Source organism: Equus caballus, chromosome 6 (genome assembly GCF_041296265.1).
Source record: "Equus caballus isolate H_3958 breed thoroughbred chromosome 6, TB-T2T, whole genome shotgun sequence".
Lineage (NCBI taxonomy): Eukaryota > Metazoa > Chordata > Mammalia > Perissodactyla > Equidae > Equus > Equus caballus.
The window spans coordinates 60,654,282-60,680,978 of record NC_091689.1 but is presented as its reverse complement, the minus strand read 5'-3'; the positions used below and the strand labels follow the sequence as shown (position 1 = coordinate 60,680,978).

The window sequence follows — 26,697 nt, the reverse complement described above, 5'->3', positions numbered from 1 at the left end:
GGCATTAGATTTCAGTAGATCCATAATAGGAGCTATACTAAACTTAAGAAGAAATAAAATGGTAAAATGTCCAAAACCTGTACTTAAAAATGGTTTATTCAATCACAAGAATCATAAATTGGTAAAGTAAAAATGGGTAAAATATTTTCCTCCACAAAACATGATTTCTTTATGATTTCCATTTTTATAATTGCAACAGAAAAAATGGTTTTGCAGTTGTTCCCTGTGGACCTTTTAAATGCTGTACAAAATTTACCTAATAAACTGATGACTGTATGTCAAAAAACTAAAATCCTTTCCATAAATTGCTTTTTTACAGTATAAGTTTCATTATTTCTGTCAATGTGTTGCTTAAAATGATTGCACTTATGGTTTTTATAAATTTTGGTTTGTTTTCTGTAATTCCTAAAAATCTTTCTGATTGTTGGCCTTTCTCTTCTGCAGAGAAGACTACAGTTTCACAGCTTTTGCTACCATTTCATATTTGAAAACAGGACCTAAAGCTGATCTTCTGAACAATGAGGCACATGTTATTAGCATGCAAGTAAAGAAGCCCACACAGAGCTGTTTCAGGGTAACTGACTGGCTATTAATTTTCAATTTTTATATATTTAAAAAACACATTAAAGCCTCTGGGATACTTTTCTTTAACTAGTACGCTGTAAACCCAGCTGAACATGAGAGGTCAGTTTTCTTCTTAGAATCTGGGTATGGGAGAGAAAAAACATATCTTTGTTTTCTGTAGAGCCATTAAGTAGAAGAGTTGAGACTAGCCTTTTAACGTAAACTAGGGGTTTCCAACCTTTCGGAATGTGGAGACTCCATTTTAATGTCTAATTTTGTGATGCACCCTGCCCTCACGATACTGGTTGCGATCAATACTGGTTGGGAATGGGCCTCTGTGGCAGAGGTTGCTAACCGCTGTTATAAAGTAACTGCTGTCAGGCCTGCGGAGGCATGCCCTGTAGCACTGTCTAAGCACGCTTCAGGTGTTCGGGGTTCCTGACAGCACAGCCCCTTCTGGTCAAGATGGGGCTCATATTTGAGTAGAAATTTAAAGGGAAAAACCAGACCACTGGACACTTACAGAGCTAACTGATAGAGATGGACTATTGCGATTACTAATCTCATGAGAAAACAGAATAGCTGAATGTTTACCAGCGTGTTTGCTTTGTTCCTGTTTTGTAGACTGAACCACCTCAAACTTGTCATCCTGAAGGAGCTGATAGAAAGAGGGAAGGAAAAAATTCAGGTAACTTCCAGAAGAAGTCTGCAAACATGCTTCAGCAATCTGAGGCTAAGAACACAGGGGCTAAGAAAAGAAAAATTGATGATGCATGAGTGTATCTAAATTTTCCAAGAACAGAACAGTTTATGCATGTTTACACCATTATTTTTGTAGTTAATCAAAGTTTAATTTTTAAGACAATTTCATTAATGTTTTATACAAATGGAGCTCTATTTTAAGAACTTATCTCTAAAGAATTGAGGACTTGAGAATTTGAGATCTTTTGAAAATTTGAGAGCATGAATTGTATAAATTTACAGTATGAAACAAGGGAAAATAAATCTTTTTTTATGTAAACTCCTTAAAAGAGTAAGTTCACATAACTGTCTTAAGCTCTTTATGCCGTGATATACCTAGCTATATTTTTTCTTTTCACATAACTCTCTTTTGATGGTAGTGTTATTGTACTGAAAAGTCACAGGCTCATGACAGAAAGTGAATGATTTCAGGTTAAAATAATAGCTGTAGAATTCAAACAAAAAAGGAATAAGGTATCAATACAAATAATATTAGCAAGAAGATATTGCGGCATCTCTAAGTAAAATAAAATTACAAGCTTCTTGACATTTTCCAATCAAAGAATGGCTCTGGTCTACTAACCAAGACCAAGTTGTGGGCTGAGCAGATAACAGCCTAGCTAAATGTGCTCCAAAGCTAAAATCACAAATGAATGTGTGTACGTTTAAAACACAGAAATGAATAACTTGAGAATTCTTACATAATTGGTCAATTTTGTGTTAGGAAAAAAATCTGTAAATAAGTTACTTGAATTGATTTTATCTTTAGAATTTATTTTTTAATATTTTTCCACTGAAATCATTATCACTTCTGTACTTTTAACTTCAATGTGGTCATCATTAAATCAGTGCAATCATTTACTTTATTGATGTGTGACTTTTTTGTCTTATTTGGAACTTTATGTGGTTCTTGGAATGACCTTTTTAGTCAAAATAATCTTCTATGTCAATATCTGGATCCAGCAGATCTTCTCCGTATGCTGAAAGATTCATCTGGTTTAAAATCAAGTTTTCAAATGTTTCTTCTAAATCGGTTTCACCAATTAAGACAGCTCCCATCATTCGCCCATTTTGCATGACGACTTTGACGTATTCTTGTCCTTTGGTACATCTCAGCATTAATTCATGATCTGAACCTAAGCCCTGTGCATTGTATTTTCCCAGCAATACAACCTATATATAAAAGGCGATAAAGAAGTTATTCTAGTGAGTATAAAAAGGAAACACAATATATAGTTATTTTGTGTTATTTAGAATGGCCAGCAGAAAATCTGTTCACAAAATTTTACAGCTAAAAGTGTCACTGGAGAGAGTTCCAAAGAAAACATTTGAATGGCATACATTTATCCTACAGATGATAATACCACATAATCTATATGAACATTAAAAATATCTAAGGAGGGGCCGGCCTGGTGGCGTAGTGGTTAAGTTCACACGCTCCGCTTTGGTGGCCTGGGGTTCGGATCCCAGGCACAGACCTACACACCGGTCATCAAGTAATGCTGTGGCAGTGGCCCACATACAAAATACAGGAAGATGGCACAGATGTTAGCTCAGGTCTTCCTTAAGCAAAAAGAGGAAGATTGGCAATAGACGTCAGCTCACAATCTTCCTCAAAAAAAAAAAAAAAATATAAGGCATATACAAATATGTAGATGTAGGATGTAGACTACATTAGCCTGGAGTCATGATTTAAAGATTTAATAAGGAACTGAGTTAGATCTTTCATGGGCAAATTATTTACTCTCCTTGAACCTTGTGCACGTGTTTGTATGTGTGTGTTTCTACTTATCAGTAAATAAGGGAGAAAATACTTGCCTCAAAGTAGAGGATTAAGATAATACATGTGGGAAAGCACTTGCTTCATTCTTGAGTATGATAGCTGATAGTTGCCCTCACAAGGAAAGAATGAATCTCAAGTAAAATTTAGAAATGCAGTAACAGGGAGCAAATCTGGAAGAGATTTTTTACCCCCTTAACTATAAAATACTATAGTGGGAAGGTAGGTGATGATGATCAGATGATTAGGAACTAAGACCAGCAATACTAGGTATTGATTTACAAGAAATGAGAAAATACGTCATTTTTTGGTAAAATGATTAATCCATGTAATTTTTATTCAAGTGAGAAAATTAGATGCTCATAATTAGTTACAAGAATAACAAGCAGAAAAGGCACTCATTTGTTTATATATCTTACCTTATAGTTAAAAAATTTTGTTACATGAGCAAACAGTTCGAAGCTGAAATCCATGTCAATGGAGTCTCCTAAAGTAGCTGCAGCCATGCACTTGGCTGCATACCATCCCATCTGTCTAGCCTGCGTCCACAGCCTCATCTGAAATAAAAGACGTCATGCAGTATAAGTTTTCATTATCATTACTTGAAAAATGTTAGCACCGTAACCTTGTAAAATTCCTTAAAGGGGTTCATTGTGTGAAGTCCTTGAGATCCGTTAGTTCTAGCTGGGTTAGATGACTGGTATCATCTATGCCATAGAAGCAATCACAATCCACACTAACCAAAATGATTTTGGTATTTGATAATTCTATCTAAATTACTGCCTCTAAAATTAAAGAATGACACCAACTCTGTTTCAATAAAATTTCTACTTGAAAATTACTAAAATATTTCAGGCTACACCAGGTGAGAATAACATTTTAATTAACCAGTCCTCTCTTCAGGGTAAATTTATTATCAGCATTAATAGAGATACCAAATTACCACTGAAAAATGTGTTCCTCTTGCTAATCCTCATGTTTTGGTGCTTGATAGTTAAGTTCTACTGTGTAATTTAAACTCAATGGTCAGACAGACAGAACAGCTGGTGCCCAGGCCCAAGACAAAGCAGACGTCAGCAACTCATTCTGGGAAGTCATTTTAAGTTTTTCTCTACAACAGTATTAATTTCTCTTCTATTGTGTTTTTATTGTATTTCTACAAAGTTTTGAGATTGGCTGGTATAACAGAACACTGGCCTTGGAAGTCAGTAGATTTGCATATCTTCTACATATTTATTTAACTTTTCTGAGCCTCAATTTCTTCACTTGAAACAAACATACACCACCACCTCCATGGCTACTGGGATAATTAGACAGGTTAGCCTACAATAAGCAATTACTTTCCTTATATCCCACATGTGTAACTAATGCTGTCTTTTTGTGTGCAAAAATAATACCACAATCATGGATCTGAGCTTCAAGCATTTCTGGTAGAAGTGACAGACTTTATTATTCAATCTCCTCTCTGTAAACAAGGCAAGTTTGATGAAGTAAGAGGCGTCTGTGGTAAGGGAGCAAAGTAAACTAAGCATGCTAACAGCTAGAGAATGGCTAATAAACGTTACCTGAAATCTTACACTGCTGGACTAATGTATCAGCCTCAACGTCCCTTAAATTTTCATCTTGGACTATGTAAAACAAATTATTAGTGTACTTATTGCTTCTGCACATTAAAAGACAGAGTCTGTTAGATTCACTCAAAACAAGACACCTTATTTTTGGATATTTCTTTCCTATATCAGAGTATGATGCACATTAAGGATACAATTTATCCTACAGGGTTTAAACAGTTTAAAAAAATTCCCACAAACTCCAATTCCTAACTGAGAGTTTGTGACAGATATACCACAAAAAAATGACAGGATGGTTATAGAGAAAACTGAAAACAAGCTAGTTTGAAGCATTTTAGAAACAGGCTGAAAACACTCTCATATTGTTGATGTTATTTCTGCTGTACATAAAAACACAAAATAATGAAGCTGCCTCTTAAAATACACGTAGCTCTTCCACTGCTTCACGCTGCACAGTGAATCTGAATGAATAATATCCCTACCTGTGGAGCTGGTCTTTCTCCAAGGTAAGTGTTGACTGATTCTTTTATCGTAACATCCACCTATGTCTCTACTCCTCCCAAGACAACCTCACCCATGGCCACTGCCGACTGTCTTCCTCCAGTATCTCTGCTCCACCCGTTAGGAGGCGGGCAACACTGGGAGGGCAGGAAGGGAGTCTAGATCCAGCTGGAAGGAGCTGTTAGGCTGTTCCACTATAGGAACATTTTTTCAGTAACAATTCCCACAGGGACAGAATAGGGTCACAGGCTTTATGTATATGGTTTAGAATCTCAGTAGTCTGTTTTTCAATCTAAAGCTGTGCTGTCCAATATGGTGGCCACCAGCCACATATAACTATTTAATTAAAAGTAAATAAAATTAAAATTCAGTTCCACTGTCACATTAAACACATTTCAAGTGCTCCATAGACACATGTGGCTAGTGACTACCTGATTGGACACTGCACAAGTATAGAACATTTCCTTTATCACAAAAAGTTCCCTTGGACAGTGCTGATAAGCATCTGACAATGAAAAAGAAAATAACAGCCCATAATTCTTTTTAAATTAAGACATCCCAGTCTATTCCATCATTATAATAGTAACTTAACAAAAGGGAAAAATTCTAGTAGTGTTTTTCTCTTAATGCCACAAAAAACTCTATGATAGCTTCCTACTTAAAGTTGAAAAGTTGGGAAACCACTAAGTTAGGTTTCCTCGTAGCAACTTCTTTGTTTTCAGATGGAATCTCTGATAAAAACACCTGATCAGGTATGCTGGCTTACCTGCTGCCACACTGGGCTGGGTTCCCAGGAGGCAGTGCAGATGTCACCTGCAGCATAGATGTCAGGAAGGGACGTGTGCATATGATTATTCACTTTCAGGCCACCATCTTCTCCTAGATCAAACTAAACAATGTTCCTTGTAAGTGTATGTGGTAAACAAGTCAAATTTTTACACCTTGATATGCTGATCTTTAATGAAAAGTGAAAAATAGCTGCAAAGTTTAGACAACTAAGCTGAATTTCCAGGGAATTAAATTCTTACTAAGACCCATAAAATTCTTAGAATGTCAACATCAGAAATATCCAATAACCATATGACTATCCCACTCATAATTACAAGAATATTCCTCAGTTTTTGTAAGCTTCAAATGCTAAAAAGCAAAAACTACCAGATGGTTTCTCTAAAAGAATGACTTTTAAGAATTCATAGGAGGTGTCAGTCTCTTACCAACATTTAGACAAATAAACTGTGCATTATGTCCCATTAATGACACTTAATACTGGCATTTAACTGCTTCAGGACTTTAAGCAGTAAAAAAAAAAAAATACTACAAATCAAGACATGAATATAAACTAAATTGTTTTCAGCCACCTTAAGTTACAGTTATGTACTAAAACAATGAACAATTATTCACCCTTGAGAATTACAGACCTTCATAAATAATTAATTAAAAAATACTCATAGTGGGACAAAAAATTTCACCTTACATTGTTGCCACAGAGGAAAGGTTCTATATTTGGTGTAACTCCTGTAGCACTGACAATGAAATCACAGCCATATATCTTTTCATTGGTCAATTCCACATATACAGGCCATATCTCTTTAAAAAAAAAAAAAGACTTTATTCTCAAATGTAATCACCATCAACCGTCCATCCATAGCATTATATGACTATAATGACTAGAACAAAGAAAGAAAGAAAAAGCCAGGACATGACTTTAAAATAGCTCTCCTTAATAATTTTTATAAGGTACATTTGCCAAAACAGTTTTTAATGCAATTAACACCCTCTCCTTGTTTTGGGTATAATTACAAAACTATGGCATTCTAAATGCTTTTCCTTCAAATTTAGACAGAAATTCTAACAAAGTAAATTTAAATTGATAATCACTTCATAAATAATTTACTTAAAAATCTTTATAATAGATTATACTCCATGAGAGTTTAGTCCAACTACGTTACTTGCTTTTCAATGTTTTCTCTTACTATTCATATTCAAACTCTAACATTCAAAGAATTCAGAACAGTGGAATATGTCATACACTAGGTTTGGCTGAGTGTATTTCTTCAAAGCACAGGTAGTTCTCACAAGAGTGTGGAAAGGGCATTAGGAGATCTGTGTCTTAGTTCCAAATGTATAGCTTTTTCAATCTGTTTTATTTGGGGGAAGTCACTTCACCTCTGAGAGCATCCGTTTTCTTAGTTTTTATTTGTTTTGTTTTGATCTGCAAGATATTTTGAATAACTGACAGGGTTATGACAGTCAAAATACAGATGAGCCCTATGTAAAATGTAAAGCTCTACATAATTTATTAGAAAACTTACAGAGTAAGTAGTGAAAATGAAATGATTACATTATTAAATTTACATTATTAAGTTATGGTTTTATTTTTACTTTTCATGTTTAAATTTTATATGAAAACCTGAAGTTGCTTCTTGTTTTTTAATATAATAACATAGCAAGATTAAGTTGTCTTTTAAATAAGCGGTTGGATATTTTTTCTTATTTCATTGCTTACCTTTATCAGTTGAAACTGACTGATTATTATGGTCTCTTGGAAAAGTCAAGGACTTTTTCTTGGAAATTCTAAATTCTTCCTGAAGGTAGATTTTCTTTACTTCACACATAGTTTCAATGTGAATCTTATGAGAAAACTAAAATAAAGAAATACTGATCACCATAATACTTCCAGAAAGAATGACTTGGGTTACTGAGATGAAGAAAAAATTTATAAAACACTTGTAGAAAATATAGAAAAAAATAATTCTTATAAATAGAAATGAAAACACATTGGAGGCCCAAAAGAAGCCTCTTCATTCCCGTGCATGAAGGGAATGAGCAGAAATTCATTCAGGACTAAGAGACCAGTAGTTGCACTGGCAGGTAGCACCAAGGGCATCCTTTTTAGTATAAGCCTCACTGATATTTACACGTTTTTTTTTTTACATTACATCTGTTAGAGACTGTAAAAACCTCTTGAGGGCAGGTCTATGTCAACTTATTGTTACATCCCAGAACCTTAAGTAAAGTGCCAGTTAGGTAGGAGATACTCAATAAATGTTTATTGAGCTAAACTGTTGGAAGTCTCAGGTTAAAAATACTGTTAATCTTAGGATCTAAAGTCGCTGGAAGAAATGATTTTGCATCATGTCCATCACAAAAATTGAATGTATGGTGAAGCCAGCCCCCCTCCAACCTACCCAACGCTGAAAAGAAATCAGACACAGTAATAAGGACTGCATGTACGCTGCTTACAATATTTAAGTACCACAGCCTTTTAACAACTATTAACAAAGTAAAATATCTAGTAAATAAAATGAGTAAGAGCAAGTCATCTGCCTATCCAATTAGGATATTAAATGTATATTTTATTTAGAATCCATCTAAATAGCCTTTAAAATAAGATAATGCATCAGAAGTAACCTTTGAGAAAAGATTATTTTAAAACAGGACAAGGGTATTCACTGTAGTCTGTGTATGGAGATCTCTATCCTGGTGAGTTAAAAAGAAGGCTGAGAGTCAGTTTTAGGTGAATTTAACATTCACCTATCCTTGGTGGGCACCTGGGCCAAGTGGCTTTGAAGTCCTTTCCTAGCACTCTCAATTTTAAGTAAAGTGACCTAGCATTTCTTTGACTATGTATTTGTAACCGGTCTTTAACAAATGGTTTAAGAATTTACAATCGCATTTAGACATGTTTTATCAGTATATGAAAACACACCTCTTTTGTTCCTTTAAGATTCAAGCCTTCATGCCAGTCAGGTCCCAGGGCACTGCCTACATTAGCAGCATCACCTTTGGTTTGTGCTTCCTTTTTCTTTCCTGATGAGAGAAACTCAATTCAAAATTCAAATGATAGAGAAAGTGACAGGCCGAGAATTATGCTTTTGTTCTGAAGCTTGTAGGCAATTAATGATTCTCATACATACAGCATGACTAAACTATCTATATCAATCATTTTATTCATTATTTTAATATTTTGTGATGTAGAGCAATAAAATGGATAATCTTTCAATCGAGAGTATAAACACACTCACGGTGCTTTTTGGGTGTTATATACACTAATTAATATGAAGGGTAAGAAAATTAGCCATCAAATTTGAAAATTTTTAGCACCCCCAAAACTTGGAAAATTCTTAAATTTTATAAGCCAAAAGTTAAATTAAAAAAAAGCTCTAAAAAGCTGTGAGGCTTGCACTTGTTTTTTAACTCACTGCATCTTTTATAAAATTACCTTAGGTATTGTCCATTTGTAGCATCTGTTTGCAAAGATGCAGATGCACTGGTTTATTTTTGACTTTACATTTCCAATTTTAGTTATACCTATTTTTCATAAAAATACATATATATTCTAGAAAATCTAAAAAGTCTAATAAGGATACAGAAATAAATACTATCTATATTCCTATCTCCCAAATAGAATATTTTGCTGTTTTCTTAGAACCTTTTTCTATATGGTTAAAAACGAAACAGTTTCATCTGTGAATTCATGAGCTAGATGCTATATTTACCTTCAGTTGTATATCTGGTTCTTCTATGTGCAATTTTACCCTCTGGTTTTTCAGCGATGAGCTTTGAAGTCAAGAATTCAGCCGCTCCTGCATCGAAGAACGTATTCCCAATAGCTTTGTCTTTAATGACCCAAATGACTTCACAGCCTTCAATTTCATACCTAAGAGGAATAGTAAATTACTTAGAACAATTTCAAACATCTAAGTAGAAATCTTTCTATCGGCAAATAACAATTATCTCCTATGGCAAAAGTAAAAAATATTTTAGAGCAAACTAAGAAAGAATGATTATAAAAATGAATGTAACACTCTTTCAGGATAATAAGAGTTAAAGTAGAATAAATAATATAAGAAATTTAGGGGCCAGCATGGTGGCGCAGTGGTTAAGTGCCCACGTTCTGGTTCAGTGGCCCGGGGATCGCCGGTTCGTATCCCGGGTGCAGACATGGCACCACTTGGCAAGCCATGCTGTGGCAGGTGTCCCAAATATAAAGAAGAGGAAGATGGGCACGGATGCTAGCTCAGGGCCAGTCTTCCTCAGCAAAGAGAGGAGGATTGGTGGCAGATGTTAGCTCAGGGCTAATCTTCCTCAAAAAAAAAAAAAAAAAGAAAGAAATTTAACTAGTTTACTGAAAGAACAGATAAGTGGCAAATATATGTACTGAGTATCAGGTAAAATTTCATTACAGTGAGTATCACTTCCAAGTGTTCAATTTCTACAACATAGTTACTATATGAAATCCCCCAGGGTTCCCAGGAGTGAGCAGTGCTTTATCTGCTTACAGTGTAATCAGTAATGGATAGGTGGGTAGTATATAGCTACAACATCAAGAATAGTTGACTTCTTTGGTAACACATTTTATGTACTCAAAGCATGACATTATGGAATGGGAGAGAATTAGAGTTATAAACAAAAGTTTTAACTTTGTTACATAGGAATCAATACCCTGCAATTAATTCCCTTCATCTCAGAAATTTCCAAGCCATCTACCCAAAGAAAATCCAGTTCACAGAAAAATAAGGATCTTAGAGGAGGAAAGGAATGGCCATAGTCTACATAAGCCACCTTCCAATACTGTCCATGAGGCAGCTAGAGCTCCTGGGCATCTGCTGTTTCACTTCTAGGTTTGGACACTGAGAATGTGGTTTTCTTAATATTCATTTCATAAAGTCTCTGAAGTCCATTATAATTATCTGCTATTAAGACTTGTTTTGGTACAACTGATAAATTGGGACAATCCTGGACGAAGAGGATATATAGTGATCCTAATTATGCTAGGATTTTATTTGAAACTGCAATGGTAATAAGAGTACTGTGTGTTAATATTATTAATTTTTAACATGTACTTATGGTACAAAGTATTGCCATCTTTATTTCACAGACTGATATAATGTAACAGTTAAGTTCTTTGACTTTTCAAGACTATTCAATAAACAGACTATAGAAAAAAGGTTTAGTACATGACTCCAGGTTCATGCTCTGATGTTCAACTCCAGGAACAACTCTGATGTTCATGCTTTTCGGCGTATGGTAAAGGAGCCCCTTGTCTTATCCAGTGGGCCTTTATTTTTCCTGCTCTCCTATGCCAGCAAAGAATATTACAGTTACTAAATTTCAGATTATGTGGAGAACATTCTATTTTATGCTGCTCAGGTCATATAGTGTTGCTGGTGAGCAGAAAGCAGAATACACACACATTTGGTAATAAATTTTACACTTCAATTTACATCTGTGCACAAAGTTGGCATGAAATTCCTTAACTTCTATCAAATTGGAAACTTCTCTACCATTTTTCCTAAAGTACTATAGCAGTGTAACACACATCGGTATAGCTTCAAATGCCGGTGCTTTACTAGCAGGCCTTCGTTACTAGAAGCAACACCACAAGTAACTCCCGTACACGCTCTACTTCACAGGACCCTCCCTAATCCTCTTACCCTACGAGAACTTTCTGAGAACTATGTCCTCAGAAAGATGCATAAGCACCAAGGTGTCATCACACACAGGGGAGATACTGCTTTCGTTTTTAAAACCACTCTTAAAAACAGACAATAACTTTATAATACTTTAGTATTATAGTTTTGTGAAATTATGAAAAACTATTCTGTTTGAAAAGGAAAGGATAACCTACACTTGGAGAGAAGAAAACGGAGATGATAACTGAAATAAAAGTATACTGAAGAAATTAGTATTAGCCTCAGTGGAACACAGAGGCTATTAAAGAGCAGAAAGGGTTTGATTCTGTCATTTTTCATCAAAAAAAGGCAAAGGCCTAATCATTCAGTGAACCCAAACTGAGAGGATAACACTACATGGGACCTTTCTTAAACTATCAAAGAGTTTAATCTGAGTTTCATCCAAATATATAGGCTTCAATCTCCAACCTAAAGAAAGTGAGGAATAGGATTGAAAGTTTGAAACTTTGAACATTTTTGAATGTAAGAAAGCTCTTCAATGTAAATAATAAATAATTATATATCAAGTTATACTTTTGGTAATAACTGATGGAGAAAATTTGTCATGTGTACATAAGGATTTGAAGCCTCTCTTAGAATAAATCTGTGCCCCCTCTTGGCCCAGTTTGGTTTTGACTCCTAGTTTTTTCTCTGCATTTCTCCACACGATGCCACAAACTTCATAATTACAATAATGATTACCACTCCTAGTACTCAAGCAATTTAAGAACTCTTACAGGCTTTCACTGGGATTCACCGTCCTCTAAAAAAGGGGGAAAACCTAGTCTGAGAGATGGAATGGATGAAAGTGAGCAAAGACAGGGCACTGGCAGATTCCTTATTTTGAATCAAATTTGTTCTCTTTGTAGTCAGACTCAACTTTATGGCCTGAAAAATATCCAGACTATTCCATGTCGGCCATCCACTGGAAGATAAAATTACAAAGAAAGTGAATCAATGTTCTGTAGACCACAGCAGGATATTCCTCAATGTTTTTTGAATTTGAAATATCATCTTAAGGTAATAATATTTCATATTAATTGTGTTTACATTTTCCACACTTCCCAAAACCAAGAGCTAGGAGTACCACATATCCTGAAATACTTACAAACACTTTGGGTTTCATGGGCCAGACAGTAACATATACATGAGTGAAGCAGGATAGGTATAAATAATAAAAAGGGGTGGGGACTATGACTAGAGATTTCTAACGTGTACACATTAACAACGTTTTTCAATACAGTACATGCTTTATAAGCATACAATGCAGGGGTCAAATCTAGCCAGTCAACAGTTAGGACCCTTTGAGACCTAAAGCATTGCCTAAACTTTTGTTTCATAAAGAGATTTCTGCAACTATGAATTCCATGAAAGCTTAAAAAATAAAGTGGATTTTTCTCCTGGAAAATGTATTAAAAACAATTATATTTATCTTTGATTTTCAGGGTAACAAGATGTTTTCTAGTCTGCCAATAATCACACGGATTACAGTCAATTTTTAAATAATATTTTAAAATAATACTTACACTAATTCAAGTGCGATCCCACCATTGCCTATGATCATTATTCTTTTAGCCTTAGTAAGCTGTTTCTGAAATTCCTATATTAAAAAGAAATGACATAGTGTTTTGTAAGAGTGGGCAATACCTGAAGCAAGAGGCTTCACCAATAATAAATCTCACTTTCCTACTCGGCCAGGATGCACCTTCCAAATTAATATCACAAGTGTTCCCCTCTATGTTTCACCCCAAACTGCCTTTACAGCACTGCCTCCCCTGACCTCCCTTGCCTTTTATGTCATTACATTTAGAGTACTTCAGTTTCATCAAGAGGCACTGTCTTTAGTTTACCACATTCCCAACTACTTGACCAAATCAATTTACTAACATGACACTGATCTATATCCTAGATAGAGGATTCTTCCTTTTCTTCTAGTCACTCAGTCAACACTTCCCCTGCAGTCACTCAGCAGTTAAAACTTGCAGCAATGAGAAGCACAGCAGCCTAGTGGTTAGGAGCACAGACTGTGGAGTCCCCGGCTCTAGCAGTTACTAACTGAGTGACTTTGGGCAAGTTGCTTAACCTCTCTGCGCCTCAGCTTCTTCAACTGTAGATGGAAATAAGAAGTGACTACATCTCAAGGTTTCTGTAAGCATTAAGATGATGTAGATAAAGCTGTCAGGAGTAGCAGGCACATAATAATGTCTAATGTTTACTGAAAAAATGTTATGCTACTGCCATTATAAGACAGCTAACTCATGCCCCCTGCCCCGCCCCAAATCACAATGAGCTTAGAGAAAAGCCAGTGGTTATATGGTACTTTTCAATGTTAAGAACAGTCCACTGTTTCAGGATGACATCTGAATAGCTAAATTCTTCCTCCTAGTATGTCAAGTTACGATTTCTATTAAATTGACCCAAAACTTATTGTAATATTCAATAATCACTGAAATTGGCTTCTTTAAAATCTTAAGTTAATTTTAGTTTGTCCTTCATTGAGGGCAGTCGGTAATTTAAGAAAGACCTGTAAAGAGCACTGGACATGGAGATGAATGGCATGAGTTTAACCTGTACTTCTGATAAACTTAATCACTACTTTAGCACAGGTAAATCACTTCATCTCTCCATCTCAGTTTCCTACAGCAGAGTGGGAGTGATGACTGTCACTCAGGATTGTCATGAGGATTCAATGAGTTAATGTATGTAGAGGGCCTAGCTGGAACATAGTTATGAATTCATCTTTCATAATATGAACCTAAAATGTTTACAAGACTATAACCAAGTTCTTCTAGTGTTCTCTAAATTCGTAATTATTTAATTAAGAATAGGCTGAAAGAAAACATAAATTTTCAAGACTATAAAATATTATTAGATAAATGTAAAATTATCACCTCATGGGACAAACCCACCAGCTTGAGGTAAGACAAAGTATTGTGATTGGAAACCAAGAACAGCTTCTTGACAATAAGGGTCAATAAACCCTAAAATACATTACCAAAAGAAATTGTATATGGTTCTGGAGATAGAGTTTCACCTTACTGGGATGGTTTATCACTGTTCTTAAGCAAAACAACAAGCCAAGTGACTTTTTCAGTTCTAGGATTCTGTCATGATTCTGTACCGCAAAGATCTTCTGAATATTAATTTCCTTGCTGAGGAGTAAGTTCAGTAAGTTTTGGATATGCTTTACATGTTGGGAAAAGATCATTACATTATTTAGGTTTCAGGTCACATATTCCCAATCGGAGTAGAGTAATGAATGTGTGAGCAATGTAAGTTGTAACCTTCAGCATAGTCAGTGTATCTGGGATATCACATAATGGAAAGAACACAAAACATAAGCATGAATTAAAAAGCAAGATAAATTATTAACTAAAACCAAACTGAAATTGGCAGTAATAAAACATAACTATTTTCTGGTTTATGGGTCATGAAACAAAAAAACCTCTCTTCTGCTCCTACAGTTCAGGAATTAACATTATAAGTGGCACACTTGGATTCAAGTGTAGAAAAGTCTAAGAACTCTTCTTGTTTCTTTCCCATGATCCAAACTCAAAATGTTACCTGAGCACTGTCTGTGTCACGGATTCCTAATACATAAGGATTTCCTTCACATATCAACTTTGGTTTAGCTCCAGCACACAGACAGAGTTTCTTATATACATGCTGATTGCCATCTTCTGTTAAAATGCACTGTAAACACATAGAGCAATGAAAGGGAGAGGGGAAACATGGGTACCATTTCACCTTCAGCATTCAATAAAACAAAAGCAAAACATGTATTAAGGCTGCCTCTTGGTGGCACTCAATACTTTGTGACAGCATCACTAGAGCTAGTTACGCATGAGAATGCATTCTTAATTCTTAGAAATTTTTAAGTTGAGCCTTCTGATAACACAGCCTTGAACATTTCTGATCTCAGTGGAAGTTACTGTAAGAAGATCTAGTGATTTTAATTGTATCATACCTTAATATCTGTTAATGGGGACAGGGGAGTGGTGTGTGGTAGAAGAGGTTACAATATGACTTACAGAAGTGCTAAAAAACCGCAATTATAGTCTTAAGTACATACTTAACACTTTACCAGCAAAGTACATGCTCTTTGGGGATTCTATTTTCATATAAGTGAAAAATATGTTAACCTTAAATCCTAGCATGTACAGGCTTTAAAGTTATTGATATTAATTTTTAATAACATTGATGGGTCTAAAAATACATAATAGAGATCCATCATTTTTGTTCCTTAATACTGAATGAAAATCTACATGTAAGTAGTAGCATTTAGAATGCAGATATACCTAAGTGTATGCTACTCTGAGAGACGCCAGACTTTGCTGGAATGGTTTAGGAGGTCACGTTTGTGCCATGGGTTTGATTTATAAAACTGCGCAAATCATAACACAGCACTTACTACACACTGAGAGATTTGTTACTCAGGTAACTCTCCAGCTGAGTAACAAATATATAAAACCAGTAATCCAACACAGTGTAATCCATGTAAAAATTTTATATAAGTCTTCCTTCAGATAATCTGGTTAGAATTTTATCTGACAAGCAGAAGTTAGTTATAGGCACTGACCAAATTTAATAAATAATTCGCATTTAGCTACTGTAAAAAACAAACAGAAAAACTCTTCATTGGCTGCAGTTAAATTTTTGGGAGTAGACATGAAGGTAAAACACTATCTCTGATTCACTAAAGAATACAAAGGACAGATATGGGTGGCCCTCTGACTCATCTGAATGCCCAAATATAGAAGTCCCCTCATGATTCATTAGTATACTTTTGAACCTGCTTCAATTTGCAAATTGACTGACGTGGATGTTACATGGAATAAGTACTACCACTATAAGTATTAGGAACTGGTTTTTGGATTCAGATTTTTAATTTTTTTCTCATAAAGCTCAGTACTTTTTCTTACTTTTTTTTTTCCCGTCAAATTATTTGTGTTTCAAATGTGGTGTATATGTATTTTCTCCCTTAGGGAGAACCATATGTTAGAGCTGCTTTAGAGAAACAACTACAAACTCCACCTCCCTTCTTGCCTAAAGCTTATCTGAGAATATTGTTTCCTTTTTTTTGAGGACGATTAGCCCTGAGCTAACATGTGCTGCCAATCTTCCTCTTTTTGCTGAGGAAGACTGGCCCTGAGCTAACATCTGTGCCCATCTTCCTCTACTTTATATGTGGGATGACTGCCACAGCATGGCTTGCCAAGTGGTGCTAGGTCCACACCTGGGATCCAAACTAGCGAACCCCGGGTCGCCGAAGTGGAATGTGCCAACTTAACCGCTGTGCCACCGAGCTGGCCCCTGAGGAGACTGTTAATCATCTGCCAACATCCTTTCCTGAGACTGCCTTATTCCTGAGACTGCCTTAGTTTGGGCCTTATATCATTTTGGACTATTCCAACTGCCTTTTAATTTCGCTGTTGGCCACCAGCCACTTGCTCCACCTTAGTTCATCCTTGACATTGCTGTCAGATCTATCTCCCTAAACAAACATGTATTTTCTCATCCCTGTCTCCACTTAAAATCTCTTTACTATTTCTCCATTGACTATAAAATAAATTCAATTTCTTAGCAAGACATAAAAAGCTCTTCACACTCTTGCTTCCTTAATTCTCTGGTCTCGTCTGCCCATCTCCTTTACTGATCCACACCGAATCCTTTCAGAACCTCACTATTCCACACGCCCCTTTTCCTTTCTAGGTGTCTTTGAAAATGTAATCGTCTCTTCTTGGAATGCCCTTTTCCACCTGGAAAAGTCTTAATTCACCCATCTTTTAAAACGTAGCTCAAATATTTCTCAATCTGTGAAGTCTTCCTAAATACCCACATCAGAGCTTTGATAATATTTCAATGACTGCTTTCCACATGTCCACGTAATCACACATATGCATATCTACATGCCCTGTGAGCTCCCAGGAGCAGGTTCCTTATATCACTGCTATTGTATCCCAGCACTGACTGCAGTGCCCAGAACACAGAGGCCACTACAGAAATGTTAATGCTAACTTGAAATGTAAGACCTAAAATGCCAAACTGAACTCATTATATAATCCCAATAAACTCGCAAAAAGTGCAAAGTTTTCTAATAATAATGGAAACCAATGTCACTAAAATTTACATGCTAGGGACTTTGGTGGTGGTGGTACAGGTGGAGTCAAAGGCAGGCAGGGAAAACCTCGCCAAGACTTAACAGTGGAAAACGTCATTAAGAAAAAAACCTTCTTACGTGTTCTTCACTCTTCAGTTGCTTTACTCCAGATTCTATAACCTTAATGTTGGGAAAGCGATTTTCTAACATGGTATTTGGCTGTTCTTCAACATCAAATTCTTCCAATACTCTGGAAACCTGTATTAGATCAAAGAGGTAAAAATGTACATATTTTTTAAAAAATTTCAAGAATTTTAAGTAATAAAAGTACTTTAATTTCATTTTATATACTACTTATTTCATGGTCATAAAACAAGAAAATCTGCCAACTGCACTAAAGGCAGTGGAAAGAGGGCTAGACACTGCATTTTAAGACTTGAACTCAAATGCTAGTCCTACCGCTCTCGGGCGAGTCAGGGAGTCGCTGAGCCTCAGTCTGCCGGCCTGCAGAATGAGGGCGAACACTACTCCCTTCTATATAGTTTAATCAAACAGCTTACCTATTTCCTTATGCTTGTAGCTTTCTCTTTCCACTTACTAGCTAACCTTATCGTGATCTATTCTTTGGACTCTTCTTTCCTGTTCTCCAAAATCACTGTGGATCATTTCAGTTTTTGCTCAAACCCTTTACTTCCTTGCTCTCTCATCTTTAACTGCTAATTACCTGAAAACTCCCGACCACAGATCAAACTACCCACTTTCTCTAGTCCCATACCCGGTCTGCTATAGAAGAACCACACACCTTGCAGACTGCTAGTTGACCTCAGCTGCTCCTTAATAAACTGCATGGAAATTCTACCACATGGCGATAGCAGTTCTCAAACCTTTAGTCTCAAGACCCCTTTACACCCTTACAAATAATCGAGTACCGCAAGGAGCTTTTGTTTGTTTGAGTTATACCCAGCAATATTTGCCACATTAGAAATTAAAACTGAGAAAAATTTTAACTATTTCTTTTTTTTTTAAAGATTTTATTTTTTCCTTTTTCTCCCCAAAGCCCCCCCGTACACAGCTGTATATTCTTCGTTGTGGGTCCTTCTAGTTGTGGCATGTGGGACGCTGCCTCAGCGTGGTCTGATGAGCAGTGCCATGTCCGCGCCGAGGATTCGAACCAACGAAACACTGGGCCGCCTGCAGCGGAGCGCGCGAACTTAACCACTCGGCCACGGGGCCAGCCCCTTAACTATTTCTTAATTCACTTAAAAGTAACAATAATAAATCCAATAGACTTTAAACAGATATAACATACTTTTAATGAAAAGTAACTACTTTTTCCAAAACAAAACAAATTAAGAGAAAAGAATGGCACTGTTTTACATTTCTGCAAATCTCTTTAATGTCTGGCTTAATAGAAGATGGCTGCATATCTGCTTCTGCATTCCAAGTGCTTCTGCACTGAAGCTGTTGCAATACCTTGTTCTGGTTGAAGTACATGAAGACAGTTTGGCCTCACACAGATATGCAGCCCTTTCAGATAATCGTATAGTCTTCTTTGATGTTACACTAAAACTCAACAAGTCATGGTTTCTTAAAGATCTGATGCAATGTAAAATTTGAAACCAAATCACAGACTTTTTCATACTCTGTTACTGTGAAATCCATTGATCTATCCTGCACTTTGAATGGATCTTGTAACATTACATGTTGGGTCATCTGGATAATATTGGTTGAGTTATGGAGATCTTCCAAATAATGACACATTTCATATCAATGCAATATAAAAAGTCACATTCATTATTATCACCAACAATCTCATCAGACAAGTCTTTAAGTACTGTGAGGCCGGCAGTGAAGAATGAGTCTTCCAAAATTCTAATTTTTGCTTGAAAACTCTAATTTTGTCATCTTGGTAACAAATACTGTCAGTTGTTTTCCTTGAAGTGACAGGCCCACTTCATTCATTTTCTAAATATGAATAACCACAGTTTGTCAGTTGTTCTTTCACATAAAATTGATGCTCCAAGAAAACAAGTAGCTAGTCCATCTTGCAACTCAGCAATTGCACAGCTGCTTTTTCTTGAGAGAACACTACTCTCGTATGCAGAAGTGCTTTATGCATATACCCCATTTCATCATACAGATTATTAAAAAGATGTGTACTTAAGACTCAGGATTTAATCAAAGTAAAATATTTTACTGGCTTTTATGTTTTTAACTGAGTGTGTGGCAGTGAATACAATGACTACTAGTACAGTTTAGCCACCACTGCTTTTGGACCATCAGTGCAAATGTCAATATAGTGAGAAGAGCAAATAACATCTCAGCAACATCTTCCAATCCCTCAGGGACTTTTTCAAACTTTCACCATTCTAATGTTCCCCAAACTTATTCCACTCTCTTTATCCTCAGCAAGTCACCTTACTTCTAGGCTCAAAGAGACTACTAAGAACTCATACTACTACTTCCCACCATCCATAAATTCTCTATCGTCTATCTTCCTTGACCCACTTCCACCTTTTCAAGGCGAATCGATTAATGTGTGCTCCATATCCCATCATCTCACCTCCTCAGGACTCTTTCCTTATTATGTAGTCCTTGTTTTCCTTCATCTTCAGCCTTCCTCACTGGTTTCTGAAACTCAACAGGTAAATATGCTGAACTCTTCTCCACCTTAAAAGAACAAACTCAACAGAATGCTAGTTCTCATATCCTCTTTTGCTGCCACCCTATGTTTTCTCCTTTTGCAACCAAATTTCGAAAGAGAAAAGTTTATGTTTACTGTCATTTTAGAGTTACCTCCCATTAATTTCTCAAATTAGTATAAATTGTCTCGAACTTACCAATGATTTACTAGAAATAGCTACTTTTCTTTTTAGGTATGCTTTTTTTTTCTTTCTTTCTTTTTGGTGAGGAAGATTGGCCCTGAGCTAACATCTGTCACCAATCTTCCTCTTTCTTCCTTTTCCTTTCTCCCCGAAGCAGCACACAGTTGTGTATCCTAGTTGTAAGACATTCTAATTCTTCTCTGTGGGATGCCACCACAGCATGGCTTGATGAGCGGTGTGTAGGTACGTAGCAGTGTGTAGCGCCCAAGATCTGAATCAGCGAACCCCGGACCGCTGAAGCAGTGTGTGTGAACTTAACCACTCTGCAATGGGGCCAGCCCCTAGAAATAGCTACTTTTGAGTCATCATCTTACCTGACTATTCCATAGGATCCGACATGATTAAGCACTCCCCTTAATTGAAACTTTTGCCTTCCTTGGCTTCAGGGATACTGCTCTTTCACAGTTTTCCTCTGAGATCTAAGACTAATCAGAAGGATGGCCATTTTTAAGTTCTCCTTTTCTCTGCACCTTCCCTTAAATGTCAGTATTCCATAGGACCCCACCCTTCCTGGGAAACTGCAACCCATGCCTGTGGCTTCAGCTGACACTGAGACTATGATGAATACTAAATTGGCATCTCCAACTCAGTCTTCTCACCTGCTCAAAATTCTCCAGAAGTTTGGCATCATCTAAATTTAGATAAAATGCAATTCCACATCATGGCATACAAACCTATCATGATGTGGCCCCTGCCTACTGGCTCAGCCTCACACTTTCCACCCCAGCAGTGCTGAAGTGGTACCTATTAGAGCACATTACAATAGTCATACACTTTCACATACCTTGGCACACGCCTCCCTCCACTCGACCTCCTTCAAACAGGGCAAAGCCTACTTTAAGTCTCAGTTTCAATGCAACCTTCTATGTAGAGCCTTCCTTGATTCTCAAAGGCAGGCTTTGGCACTCATTCACAATGTGTTACATATATAAAAATAAATATGCATTATTGCAATATGGGCTCAACTTTTTTGCCTCTATCAGGATAATTATTATATTGTATGTTAACTATTTATTGTGTATCTGTTGCCCCAATAGAAAGTAATCATTCTGAGAAAGTGCTACTCATTACCCATGAGAGTTCCAGAGCCTAAGTGCCTGGACTTAAAACCTGACTATATGCACTCTGGAACTTCACTTAACCTCGCCGTGACTCACTGACGTCATCGGTAAAGTGGGAATAATATAACAACCTACTCCACAGGGCTAAGGATTGAATATATTAATATATTTAAAACATTTAGAAGAGTGTTTGGTGCACAGTAAGTACTCCATAAATAATGTGAATTATTATTAGTAATCTTTTTTCTCCTTTAAAAATTACACAAGTCATGCTCTTTTTAACCCTAATCAAACAATGCATAATACAGAATAAAATGTTAAAGTCTCTTTTTACCACTCTCCAAATCTCACACTTTCCTCCCACCCCAGAGATAACCATCAGTGACTTTTTGGTGTATGTTCTATACTTTCAATCTCTGTATTCTGGGTACCTAGCACATTGGTTCATATATTATATAGATGCTCAATAAATGATGAAAAGGATGCAATTTATGACTTCCAAACACTAAGAGCAACTGATATTTGCATAATGTTTGTTATTTCAATGCACTTTCACATATATTAGCACATCTTAAGCTCAGCCTTGTTAAGCAAGCAAGGTAGGTAGTATCCTAATATTACAGGTGAAGCACACAGGTACAGAGATCTACCAAGGCTACACAGCCAGTAAATAACAGTTAGGCCTAGAACCCAAGTTTTTTTTTTTCATTTGTACAAAACTTACAAAATTGGCAAAAATTGAACTCAATTCTTATAACTCTGGGATCATTACACCAAATTGAGTGTTCTGGAAAGACATTTCTAAGACCCAGCTCTACATCTTTCTCGTATGTATGTGCTCTTAGCCTGTAACTGAATATATATTTTTTTTCTTTTAGAGATTAACAGCCATAATCTGTTCTCTGGTTCTCCCAATCCCGTATCCCCTTCGGCTGTACCTAGGTACTAAGATACTTTACAAATCTCTAGGAGGTTATAAGGGAGCAACATAGGGCACTAAATTACTCTTGGTCTTAGGGGTTTACATAAACCTCAGGGGCTTTACACATGACAATGAAGTGGGTTAACTGCATATGGATCTTTTTCCTGGGAGACAATATATAAAGAACTTTTACAAAATATACTTTAAGATTGGAAAGCTGTGTCTCTGGGAGATGGGTAGGGGGAAGGTGGCTTTTCTTACTTGACATCAAGTCTGTTAATCTTTATAGAATAAATAATAAATCTTAGAGAAAATGCAAAAAAAATGTTATTTTCTATTATCAGGGAAAACTTGTATTAAATCAAAGACTACGGCAGTAGCCTTTGCTGAAGTGTGGGAGGAAAAGATTTATGTTTTTCACCTTTTTATTCAATTATTTTTCACATAGGCATTATAACATTCATAATTGTAGCCTTTAGTACCTGTATATGATTTATAAATATGTAAATAAACACATATTAGGATATGAGCTCAAAACGTTTTAACAGGTAGGGTACAGGATCAAAAATGTTTGGAGACCACTCTTCTGTGATACTATCACCAAAACGATCTTAGACTCCTATTACCATGTTACACCATGTGTAATATAAATTCAGGGAACTATAAAGTGTTCTAAAATTCTCATTATACATCTGAAACACTAATCATCTGCAAGTTTAAAGCTGGCTCAGGACTTTTCTTCTGCTTTGTAAATGCAGACATATTTATAATAAAGATATACATATATACTTGCACTTATATTTGCTTATTAGCATCTTTCCTCAAAAAATTTTATTTTAAATTTTCTGAAAAGTAATTCTGAGTGGCAGGAAAAAATGGGAAGCAAAAAAAGGCTAGAAATTCAATATCCTTCTGGGTGCTTTTAGTATTAAATCTGAATAATTCTAAACTTTCAGCTATGATTTTAAAATAAGTATCAAAAGACCATTTGTCACTTTAAACAATTAAAATACTACAATTACACTAACTGCTATGGAAGTTACTGCAATTTTTAAAAATTACTAAGAAAGTTAGCAAAGATTCTTACCTGCTTGAAATTTGTAACCGCTTTAATAACAGGAGAAGCTGTTACCAGGAGAATATCTTCTGATGGAAAGTGAATTGCCAACTTATAAAAAAACAAAAAAAGAAAAACTATGATAAATAACTTTAGGTATTAGTATATATGTTGTGTGGGGGTGAGATAGGGATAATGCAATCTTAATAATGTTATTAACCTAGAAAACTAAAAACTCACTGTTCCTCACCTAAAGGTCTCCATTATCCTGCGTCTTATTCATATTCATGGAGTAGTGGTGAGTAATATTCAACTCTGATATTGAATTAAAATGAATAATACATTTACACTAAACACTAACAAAGACCTCATGAACAAGAAAAGTGACATAAAGAGGCATTCCTTATTTACTTAAACTGTTTTTCATATGCCAATTTAAAGTTACCATTCAGACGATGAGAAGAAACTTTCTTCCTAACTAACGGTTAAACCAACTTCTATTCATTGTGAATAATATTTTCATTTGCCTTTGGTAGGATGAAATCACAGCAAATCCTCAATAACAAACATTTAGAATCTGAGCCTGATTTTTCCCAAGTGCTTTGGCACTCCTATCCCGCCTCTTTCAAATGCCCAACCAGTATATACTCTGGGAAGACAAAGCCATTTTAATATCAGTCTTAACAAAATTTAGAGTTTAACTTGCTATCGTTTCATCATTTTCCTCTAGCTACAACCTCTCTCTTCCTCACTTTAAACTTCTTCTTAACTAACACTCCATTCCTCAACGTCATCAATCTCTAGGCCTATCTCTACTATACCATTAAAACTGAGCATGTCCAATTCACCTTAAAATCCATGAGATTCGTTTTAGTATATTATCTAAACTTTCTATAATATTTGACAATATTATCACTCTTTCCATCTTTCTTTCCTTTGTATCTTCTGTAATTTATTTCCCCACTTTGTTTCCATTGCTAGACCAGACCCTCAAAACTTCTACTAAAATCACTTTTAAATTAGCTTTCCAGTCTTATATTAACAAGCTGCCCCTGCCCCAAACATATTATAACTAATCATTTTTCAAAAATTCTCATTTGGTCACATTATTCTCGTGCTCAAAATCATTATTTGTAAGTTCTTGTTAAATTCTTAGCATGACTTATAAGATCCTTTACGATCTGGTCTCTGCCAACCTTCCCGGCTTCTCTGGACATCTCCCCCAGGCACCACCTGCTTTAAGTTTTGCTGCTCCCATTCCTTTCCACCGTTGCCTCCCTTTGGAATGTCTGTCTTCTTCTGTCTACCTGGTGAACTTTTACTTATTCTTCTATACGGAGACAAAAGGATACCTCCTTTGAGAAATGACACCCGTTCCCTAATTCTCCCTACAACTCCACAGGTACCCCTAAGAAAGCAGACACTGATGAAGTGATTTATTTACATGTCTCTTCCACTAGACTGTGAGTCCCTAAAAAGGAGGTACTATACTCTGTTTATATTTGACTCATCAGCCCCTAGTACAGTGCCTGGATCACAGGTGTTTACTTGGTGAATAAATGGAAAATACACACCCAAAGATTAAAGTTAGGGGAAAAAAAAGTCTTGAATTTCTTGCACTATTTCTTATGACTTTACTGACTGCTTATGTTTACTTTATATCAACAAAATAGTCTTTCTTTTGGAATATATATATGGTCCGATGATTCTCTTCTATCTTGGAAGTCCAAAGTACAGGAAACTTACGTAAGGGTTTCTTTACCATTTAGTTACGAAGCACTAAGGACTTGGCACATACCCGGAAGATGAATTCAATCAGCTAATTAAGAAAGGGGGCTGAATTTTCTGACCAAGCGCTTACTCGTTATGAGCCCTCTTGGCTGCTCTGGCATCACTAGGACCAGGGCCTGGGTCAGTCGGCTTGCGGGTCCCCCCTGACTACTTGCTCGCCAGCCCTCCACCCTGCCTGAGGCGAAACCTGTGAGTAGCAAGGGCATCATCTGAGGGCCGCCACGCAGCCTCGAATATCTGGGATTAAGAAGGAGTGCGGGGCAAAAGGAAGCGGCAAAAGAGCCACCTGGAAAAAGGACAAGGGAGGGGGCAGGGGAGAGCCTGGAGGGCCACCGCCTCCGGGCTCGAGAAAGAGGCGGAGCCGCCTGCGCGCCCGCCCTACCTGCTCTGCACAGGTGACACCCGCGATGCCACCGCCGACCACCACAAACTTCCCCGCTGTCGAGGGAAGGCGCGCTTCCTCCATCCTCTCTGACAGCCCGCCGGAGCCGCGGGAGTTCGTCTGCCGGGAGCGGAAGCCGCGCGGGGGGCACTTCCGGTGCCTGAGCCTGAGAATCGCGCTACGGGTGCCCAGGAGCTCACACTTAGTCTCCTCGCGTATCGGCCGTGGGCTGGTTTCCTAAGAGCAGCGGAGCCTCGTGGATTCTGGCTTTGCGTTCCTATCAGTACACCTGAATGCAGTTTTCCCACGTAGATTTGATAAAGAGAAGACAAAAAACAAAGTAAAAAAAATGGGTCTCCAAAAGAGGCTTGGCAAACTGTCGAGAGACAGAGCAGTGTTGTCACGGGGCAGAGCGTTCTTAAAATAAATGAATTGCTCGAAAGTTGTCACTCTTCGTTTTCTGCAAGAAATTAGACGGAGGCTCAGCTCTTCAACTCTTTCTGGTAGACGGCGCCTGAGGGAACCTCATCCTTCCCTACCGGTCCCCTGGCAGTCCAAGATTGCCTGGTTTGAAATCACATTCTTCATGAACATCTTCATCAAGGCAAAGCAATACTTGAATTGTTCTCTGAGAAGTTATTTCCATTTACGATTTTGACCTCAGCCAAAATTTCCAGTAGTGTATACAGGTGCTCGCCATTTTGTCACAATAAGCGAACGTTTCTCCTAAGTTTCCAGTAAATAGCTTGTGTGACGGCTGAATTAAATATTCGCAGTCTTAGTTTTAACTGCTAATATCTTTTTTGTGGTATTCATTTGTTCTGAGAAATGGCCTTCTTTTCTTTTTTTACTATGTTCACATTACTACAGTATTTATTATTTACATT

General features: G+C 36.7%; 2 protein-coding genes across 8 annotated transcripts in view; one reads left to right on the top strand and one right to left on the bottom strand.

Annotated features, from left to right (window-relative positions):
• Positions 1 to 2,171, top strand: part of RECQL (RecQ like helicase) — a 48,043-nt gene extending 45,872 nt beyond the window's left edge. For both annotated transcript variants that reach the window (XM_001502159.5, XM_023643215.2), the window contains 2 exons: positions 445 to 574; positions 1,189 to 2,171. In XM_001502159.5, the coding sequence (XP_001502209.3) occupies positions 445 to 574; positions 1,189 to 1,341 (283 nt within the window). In that variant the 3' untranslated portion in view covers positions 1,342 to 2,171. The remainder of the gene's footprint in view (positions 1 to 444; positions 575 to 1,188) is intronic.
• Positions 79 to 26,363, bottom strand: PYROXD1 (pyridine nucleotide-disulphide oxidoreductase domain 1). Of its 6 annotated transcripts, none has more exons than XM_070271020.1 (14): positions 25,811 to 25,978; positions 23,668 to 23,748; positions 20,912 to 21,022; positions 20,276 to 20,343; positions 17,851 to 17,970; positions 15,177 to 15,305; positions 13,139 to 13,212; positions 9,657 to 9,817; positions 8,867 to 8,967; positions 7,664 to 7,799; positions 6,632 to 6,744; positions 5,924 to 6,046; positions 3,505 to 3,642; positions 79 to 2,478 (listed from the first exon to the last, which is right to left on the bottom strand). In XM_070271020.1, the coding sequence occupies exons 5-14, from the start codon at positions 17,920 to 17,922 to the stop codon at positions 2,230 to 2,232; spliced, it is 1,296 nt and encodes a 431-aa protein (XP_070127121.1). In that variant the 5' UTR covers positions 17,923 to 17,970; positions 20,276 to 20,343; positions 20,912 to 21,022; positions 23,668 to 23,748; positions 25,811 to 25,978; the 3' UTR covers positions 79 to 2,229. The 6 variants fall into 6 exon arrangements, with proteins under 6 accessions (XP_070127121.1, XP_070127123.1, XP_070127122.1 ...); XM_070271022.1 differs by having other exon boundaries at positions 20,276 to 20,382; positions 25,811 to 25,928; XM_070271021.1 differs by lacking the exon at positions 20,276 to 20,343 and having other exon boundaries at positions 25,811 to 25,961.
• Positions 26,364 to 26,697: the final 334 nt, after the last annotated feature.